This window comes from Ricinus communis, chromosome 8 (assembly GCF_019578655.1).
Source record: "Ricinus communis isolate WT05 ecotype wild-type chromosome 8, ASM1957865v1, whole genome shotgun sequence".
Classification (NCBI taxonomy): Eukaryota; Viridiplantae; Streptophyta; class Magnoliopsida; order Malpighiales; family Euphorbiaceae; genus Ricinus; species Ricinus communis.
Window position 1 is genome coordinate 4335788 of NC_063263.1, and position 9213 is coordinate 4345000.

At 31.4% G+C, this 9213-nt stretch overlaps 1 protein-coding gene across 1 annotated transcript in view; it reads right to left on the reverse strand.

Moving 5' to 3' along the window:
- Nucleotides 1–5347: 5347 nt before the first annotated feature.
- The window catches only part of LOC8276150 (proteasome subunit alpha type-7), a 4686-nt gene continuing 820 nt past the window's right edge, over nucleotides 5348–9213 (reverse strand). Inside the window, exons 2-3 of the mRNA XM_002530780.4 lie at nucleotides 9050–9213; nucleotides 5348–5630 (exon numbers count right to left, since the gene is read on the reverse strand). The exon at nucleotides 9050–9213 is cut by the window's right edge and continues 251 nt beyond it. Coding sequence (XP_002530826.2) covers nucleotides 5469–5630; nucleotides 9050–9213 — 326 coding nt within the window. The 3' untranslated portion in view covers nucleotides 5348–5468. The remainder of the gene's footprint in view (nucleotides 5631–9049) is intronic.

Here is a 9213-nt window from a genome sequence, read left to right on the forward strand (position 1 = left end):
TAAAATATAAGATAAATAAAAATGATAGTTCAATAAAGAAGTGACCATGTGTATATAAGACAGAAAATAATCTATCATAATATAGAAATTTAAATTTTAGATCTTCAACTAAAAAATGTTAAAGAAATTAAATATATATAATTTTACTGAATGCAACTCCTTAAACCAAAAAGTAAAATCAGATAAATTAATCTGAAAATTAACTTGAACTCGATAAATTAATTTAAAACCTAAAGCAACCTAAACTAGATTTTATCCGTACCCAACTTGAATCGAATATGTAATAATCCGAATATGAAAAAAAAAAAAAAAAAGCAGAGCTAAAAGAAGACCCAAACTCAACCCAGTCGAAATCCAACCCTGCCCGAACTTGAAATTAATAGAACCTGAAATCATATAAACTCAAAAAGACCCGAACTTAAAATGATCCAATTCAAAATCTAAAAACGATCTTATTCCAACCCATGATTAGAAGAACCTGAAATCATCTAAACCCGAAAAGATCCAGACTCAAAATGAGTAAATCTAAAATCTAAAATCTAAAACGACGGAGTCAACCTGCGGTTTACCATCTCCATATAAAACTAGAGCCACTAGTGTGAAAATCAATATTTGTACCTTTCTTAATATTAAAATAGCAGAAAGACATGGGAGGAAGGTGAGCAGGGCACCCAGGGGCGCAAATTAGCAGAAGAAAAGCTGGTAGGAAAAAGTTAAGAAAGTTTGGTGAGATATGTGTGAAGATAATAATTAAAGAGTTTGGGTGTATAAAAAGAGGATGGGCTGAATGAAGAGGTATTGTTTTAGTGAGTGAGTAGCTCACATATTTGCATCTTCATGTGGTTAGCTTCTGAATGTGATTGCTCCCAAACAGTTTCTCTCTCTTCCCCCCACTCTATCAGTCAACTCTCTGTCTTTTTCAATTAAAAACTTGAACCTTCTTATATTTCTTCATTTCTGCAAAAAAAAAAAAAAAAAATTCCTAAAATTGAATTGATTATTGTACCATCATATATCACTGATCATACCAACCTTTCACCCATATCCTATTTTCTTTTTATTCATTATCATTAATCCCCTACCTGCCCAACATTTCATAACAGTATCATATGTTTGTTGTCCATAATCACATGCTTCCATATGATTTATATATATATATATATATATATATATATATATATATAACCTTTGATACCCTTGAACTAATATATTGATATATAACACCTTTCAATTTTTATTTTTCACCACTTTTTACCTTTTAACTTTTGTTTCTAACTTTCTTTTATTGTTGTATATATAATTTTATACTTTCATTCACTTAAAATATAAAAAAAATTAAACAAAAGTGAATGATATGTGTACATAAAGAGTAAAAAAGTAAAAAGATAAATTGAAATGTAGTTAAAATTTACTAGAAGTTAAATTGATAAAATTTAAAAATGAAACTATGCATACGCTAGAAGTTGGTCAATTTGGAGTGTGGCATCTCATATGAAGTACGTCAATGGAAAATCTTTCCAAAGTGGAGAAAAACAAAAATCATCCTTAGGGTACTAATCTGTATGAAAGACTTGAGCATAGAGGAAGGGTCTTGCAAGTTGCAAGGGAAGAACGGGGAAAGCCAAACAATCAATTTTGTAGGTCAAGTCTTCCACTGAGGTGCAAAGAGGCTCCACTTTTCGTATCAATAATTATAGTCCGATATTGTAATATTTCTCTTTCTCTTTCTTTCTTTTATATACTTGATGAGGCTTGAATTTTGACATCTATTCTTAAAGCAGTATCATCTTACCATTAACTAAGACACTTAATCTAATAATGCAATATCTATTTATGAATGAACTGAAATATATATAAATCTATAGCATATGATAGAAAATTGGCTAATATTCTAATAATAAAATATCTAATACTGTATGATCTAAAGTATAAGATATTAATTATCGTTCTTATATCGAATATTTTGGTCGAAAAAGAAAAAGAAAGAAAAGAAGCTTTGCCATTATATTCTCATCTAAGGTAGGTAATATTATCTCATTGTTTATCTTTTGCACTCCAAGTTGTAGTTGATGCATTAGTCTATATTCTACTTCTACTTCTCGAGTTGGGACAAGAAATTCATGCGAAAAAAAGGATGTAACTAATAATAATAATAATAATATAGAATTGCAAGTCGTTTGGTAATAATGTTGGGTTTAGACTTTCTCTACCAATTAGTTAGCCTTTTGCCAAATGACTGTCTAGGTTAGTAAGATTTCCTTACTTTCCATAATTTTGTGCTAGACTTTCATAGAGTTCCATATAGGTTGTTATTATTTCTTTTCTTAATTCAATGGAAGATTAGGGATATCAAGGTTGAGTTCATAATATTTTTTTTCAGTCAGCTCTTAAATTTTAAAGTCCAATTATCTTTATAGATTGTGAATATATTACATTTTCTTTTATTAAAGATAATTCTATTGATAGATTCAAATTATATATAGATATTTATAGTATTTTAGAGCTTTAATAATATATTTTTTTATATAAATGGTGAAAGCATATGCTTTTACCTCACTTATGTTTAATTGTTTAATTTCATGTAATATTAGACAAGAGACAAAATTATGGAGAAAAATATTTAAAAAAAATTAATTGGACATGTTCGCGTTAATGTTCAAGATTAAGACGCATGTACTGCTATTTGCAAGGCCTGACCAAAAATTACAAGCTCCAAGGAACATTTTAGTCATTTTATATTATTATTAGGATTTATATTAAGAGTTATTGTGGAATATCATTTGATGGAGATAAAAATACCTATAGTCTTTTCTATTAGATAGATTTATATTGGGTATACATTTCTAGAGAGACTTATTTAAAGGATGACTATTCTCTATATATTTCTCTGCAATTCTAACTCTAAGAGGAAGAAAGTTTTCTCCAATCTGCTCTCTACATCTGTCCATCATTAAACACTTTAGTTTAGTTTTCATTATTTTTCTTTAAGATCTAAGGAGCTTTTTAAAAAGTGTGGACAATGGGGATCAATTATCTTCCTATTTGAAGAAATTATGAATCTAGATGAAGCTCTTACTTTATTCTTTTATGTCTTTCTATTTAATACCATAATTATTGGGTTAAATATGTTAGGCTAATTTTCATAAATATTTAGTTTAGCTTTTTTACTTTTAAATGAATCTTGTTATTTATTTATTTAATAAATGATTTTTTTACTTTCATATCTTTATTAGTTTCATTATTATTATTAGTTAACAATCATATTAATTTAGAAATAATAATTGTTATAAACATATTTAGGTTGAATGTATTAGAGACACCAACTTTGCTTTAATCTATGTAAGTGTAAAAAAATTTAGTTGCATCATTAGGTTGAGTAATTAAAGAAAAATGCACATCACCATCTCATTTATTAGATCTAGGCTTAAAGTAAAACAAAAAAATTACTAAGTAATTGGCTAGGCTAAATACTGTCTTTAGTATATAGTTTTAAATCATAAACATTTGCATTGTATATTTATTTATTATTTTATTATTTTATTTTATAAATATTATTTTCTTAAAATACTAGTTTAGAGTGCTTAGATTTACTTTTATTGTTTTGTGTTGATAATTAATATTTATAATAAGTAACCTCATAGTTTCCTGAAAAATCGACCTCGGAGTGTTATACCATTTTTATTATAAAAACGGTTCGTGCACTTGCGAGTACTAATTTAGACTCATCATCTATATACTGAACACTATCATTATATGCAATTTGTGAATTGGGCTGATATTGTATAAGAGATAGATGAATATGGCATTTTTTATAAATTCAATGTTTCTAACTAGATTTTTAGTATTGATTGATGAATTAAGACTTACAGGATATGGAGCATCACCATTTCATGAACATTTGAATTAATTAACCAATGTTGGTCATGTTTTTCAATGACTGGATTAAAGATAATATTAGAATCATTGACTATGTAAATTTTATTAGAGAAAGAAAGGGTTTCTCTAGCTCATTTGTTCTTACTGAATAATGGAAGCAACCAGCAATTGGTTACCATACTCCATTGCCCCTGAATCTCAATTGCTGTTTCCAAAAGTATGCATAAGAAATCTTTTACTCAATTCATATTATATAAAGTCAAATTTTCTATTCAAGCTAGTAAAGTCCCAGTCAACAAAAACCACTTTCTATTTTGATGTCACTACTAGTCAGCATTGTTGAATTCTCCCCTGAATTTTGAAACACATCCTAACAGTACTGCTCATGACTTTCATAGCAGCTTGTATTCGACCTTTGCATTCCAATTTTGAAATATATCTTAGTATCTATGTTATAATCTTATAAATCAATGGTAAAAGTCAAAAGACAGGAGCAAGCAAAGAGGCGAAGATAACAAGCTTGAGTAGGCTAAAGGGTTTTCTTTATATATATATATATATAAAGACAGAGAGCAATACTGAGCATAACAGAGAATTTTAGTTAAACTAGAAAAAATCATTACCATTTCACCTAATCGCTTTTAGATTAAAATGCATCTTTTTGAAGTTCAGAAACGTATACAATTGTTCAGGACTTCAAAGTTGCAATCAACCCCTTACCAGCATATAACTCTTTTGTTTCAACTATAAGAACTTTGTAAAAGGAAGTTGCTTCTTTGAATAACCAAAAAAGGCAGAAGAATTTGAATGATTTTGATGTCAATGAATTACTGCCGGAGGAACGGAAATATGAGTGTGAAATCTCCCCAAAAAGAACACCGCAGCATGCATTTGGATTAAGACGCATGTTGAAGACACCAACCGACCATTAGGTGATTTCTCTATTGGACAAGAAATCACACCATATTTCTTTAAACAACTGCCCAACAATCAGCCGAAACCTAGTTTTAGAAGAAATGTCAAACCTTCCAAATGGAAGATCACTAGTATCACATCTCTCTGTTTGGTAGCTGCCTGTACTTCAAGCTTTCAGACTTGCAATATGAGGTGAAAGTTTCTATGGGCATCAGGACTTTCTTGGGGAGAACTACAAGGATTCCCATGTGCGCAAGCACAAGCACAGCCGTCAATATCTTCAATTGATCAAACAACTGAAAACTTTACGAAAAAAGTAAAAATGGGGACACTGAATCATTTAAAACAACTCTATTGTGCTGCTGTCTGCATGCGGTTCTCAGTATTCCTTTGTTGACTTTTTCATTTGGTAAAAGCCTGTTATAAGCACAACTCAAATATTATCAACAAAACAATTATAAATTAAGCAACCACTCCACAGAGCAACAGCCAACATATCCAGCTCATACCCAAACTCAGAAGGGTGATTATAAGATGAGAAAGAAACCACTAAAGATGGGTGAAATCCTGAAAGATGTTCCTTTCGAAAAGAAATTAATGTAAACATAACAATCTGATGAGACAGCAAAATAAACTAGTCACTCAGTACAAGATAATACATGAGAACTACAGTATATCTAGATTTCCTTTGGTGGAGCCTTCTTTGCAGCCTCTGCCGCTGCTTTCTCTGCTTCTATCTCTGCAACAATAGCATCAATCTCTGCTTCTTCAAGCTGCCTCAGGCCATGGTCTTTTGTCATTACAGCGATTTCTATGTTCTTCCCCCCACTCTCAACAACCTAACAGAAGAACATAAATCATAAAACAAAACAGTTAAGAAAATGCAGATATTTTCTTTTCCAATATGACAGACATAGAAACATACAATTGCATAACTACTGAATCAGAAAGTTTCTAGAACTAGCCCCATTTACCAGTCAACCTCTCAACAGATGATGACTTAACATTAGCAAGCACAACGATTCACAAAATAAAGCAGCATATACTTAAAAAAGATGTTAGTTAATGCAGAGAGCACTTATAAATCACATTATTCATCAGTCTTAAACCCATAGTTGTTAAAGGCGAAAAGGCACACCAAGGCAATAACTTGGTGCCTGAGGAGCAAGGCGAGGCACACGCCTGAGTGAGGGGCAAAAAATAAAATAAAACAAAATTAGGACTCATAACAAAACGCTTGCATAAAATCAAATAAAAAACGTAACACAACCAAAGAAAGAAATAGAAAGATCATGATAATCACGTTCAAAAAGCATTTAACAAATAATAAAAAGATATGATCAAAAGAGACAAGAAAAGTAAAATATAGTTTTTTAAATAACTAAAAGTCCTAGAATAGTAGAAATCCTAAAGTATCTTCCATAACTAATTTAGTATAAGTCTATAATTATGATCTTGGTCCTACTCCTAGACTAATAGTCTCCTACTAAATATTAATTATAGTAATCACATCACCCATCAATCATCATCATTACGCTCCATTTAGTCTTCTTCTTCTTCATCAAAATCCTCTTCTTCTTCTTCTCTTCTTTTTCTCGATCAGAGGTCCTTTTCCCCTAATCGTCTTTCTTGTTTCTTTTTTTTTAAATCTTTTTGGAGATAATCAGGTGTGAGCATGCCTATACAACCTATATTAAATCTATGATGAAGGGCTGAGATCATTTGATGTCTTAAAAGAAAAAATAAAGTCAAAATATTACAACAGCGCGCCTTGCCTTAGGTCTGAGGTGCACAAAGGTGTGTGCCTTAGTGAAGTCGCCTGCCTTTCTTGGCACGAGGCGCTAAGACGTGCACCGCTCACCTCTGGCACGCCTTTGACAACTATGCCTAAACCATTATCCTCATTCTTCAGTTAGATTCTCGTCTAATGCAAGTATTGTCTATAATAAAGCTCCATCATGCTAACAAACTAATTTACTTAATGCCGAGAAAGCACAGACAGTTGTATACTGAGATCATCAACCGAACCATTCAGATTGTTCATTCAATTCCAAGCTGCATGTCTTGTAAAGCAAGCTTGAGAAACTTGGGTTGAATCCCCGTCTACCAGAGTAGCATCTCTTATGCAAGCATATCATTACAATCGGAATACAGAAACATAGAAAATGTGCTCTGCTAAATAGTAAGAGTTAGAAGTAATCACCCTCGAGATGTCAAAAGGAAACAGAAGAAACGTGTATAATTATTTCACGCTTTCTCTATTTTGTATAATTAGATCACACTCTCTTAGCCATAAGTTTCTACTTGGGTCATTCATGGAAATTATAAATAACCAACCAAAAATCTCGTCATCAATAATCAAGGAGGGCAAACATACAAAAAACATTCCAAACATGATCTAGACAAATGACTCCTGATAGGTTCCGGTAGGAGCTTGGGCATTTACATCTTGATCACGGTTTGCGATTAAGCCAACAAAGCAGCTTTTCAACCTCAGATAACCCAGTATGCTTTTGAGTAATATCACCTAGATAATTATTGAGTTAATACACCGATTTCTAATGGCAGCATACATACTCTTAAAATGTGAAAGAGATTAGATATATCTATTGTTCATTTATAATGATTCATCTTAGCAACAGGTGCTCAACAATATGACAACAACAATAAGGTTCCCACTCATATTGTATTTGGAGCCAAATGAATATGAAGCTCATTCCATTTGTATATGAATTTCATAATAGACTTGTTTGTAAATAAGTTCTCATGTTTCGTATCTTACATACTAATCCATAGAATTAATTAATTTAGAATATAATCAACATGTAGTGTGTAAATGTAGTTCAAAGTTTAAATTCAATATCTACCAATTTCTATAAGATTTGCCTTAAACTTAATCAAGTCCAAGAAAATAGACTATAAAATTCCAACAATTTTTGAGCTTCCAGATATAAGGAGCCTAAATTTGCAAATGAATCTCATCAGAGTCCACTCAGATGAGGATTTGACATGAAGGCGTATTTCAATTTGACAATATCAAAAGAGTTAATAGCTTTTCATTAGGTATTACGATGACACAAATTCAAACTGTCATTTCAATGCATGTATATTCAAAGAACCTAAAAGTTTTACAGTATTCATTTGATCCGAAAAGGAAAAAGAAATCAGTTAAACTAAAACCAAGCATGACCACCTCTAGTAATCACAGATTCCCATTCAACAAATGTACACTAGTTTTACAAAAAGAAGTGGATACAAGAGGCGGGAACCTTCAGCATCCCAAAGATTAGATATTCTAAACGCCAAGATATGGTTAATACACTTAAATACAGCTGCACTGGACATTCATAAAAGTCCACACAAAATAAAGAAGCAGAAGTGAACCCATGAAAGAATATAACAATATTGGGAAAACTGAACCAACCTAATAAATATGCAAGATTTTGTTCAGACAAAAAGTTGAGATCATATATAGATATCAGGAATTTAAAATTGATTATAAATCATAACAAAGGTGAATATACAGAGTACGCAAAAAGAAAATAATAATAATAGAAATTAATTAAATACTCGTCTATGCTCGACAAATTAACTAGACAAGAAGATAAGGCCTGCAGGGGGGACACAAGGGGACGGAACAAAGATATGTAAAATCATCAAGTGCAAAGGAATCCCTGGAAAGAAAATGACAATCTTAGCATAAAGGACAGATTATCCATTCTAAGCAGACATAGATGTTAAACAAAAGGAGCTAAACCTAAAACAAAACACCTTTATGCACTTCTGTTACGAATTGTATATCAGAGAAAACATGTCTCTCTTACATAAACACATACAACTTCGTTCATAATCATAAAAAATACTAAAAGCAGGGAGCCAAGAATTTTCCTCCATTGAAAAAAGATTTGGTAATCAAAATAAATGAGGACAAAAGAATCACTCTTTGGCAAAGTATATACAGGGCACACCATTATCTATTCAAGTTCTTGTAAGTCTGTTGCACACCCACTCATATATGCATACAAGTGAAAACCCATTCAGCAACAACATTAAAAGCAACTCACGGCAAGCAGCAACGCTATCAACATCCACAATCAAATCAAACTATGATCAACTTTACAACTTAAGTCGCATAATATCTATTGATCCCATCAGGCATCACCACATATCAATTGATTAAATGCAATGCAGCTTCAATATAAGAGAATAAGCAATTTGCAATGTGAGCATATATATAAAAACACGTGAAATGACGTACTTCAAGTAAAGCACGAATAGCTAGCTTCACAGTTTCTTGTCCAGAAGTTTCTTTATAGTTCTTCTCAAGAAACTCTCGCATAGAATTCGAGTTTCTCCCAGTAGCATTAGCTTTCCAAGCTGAAAATGCCCCTGATGGATCGGTCTGATAAAGAGATGGGATAC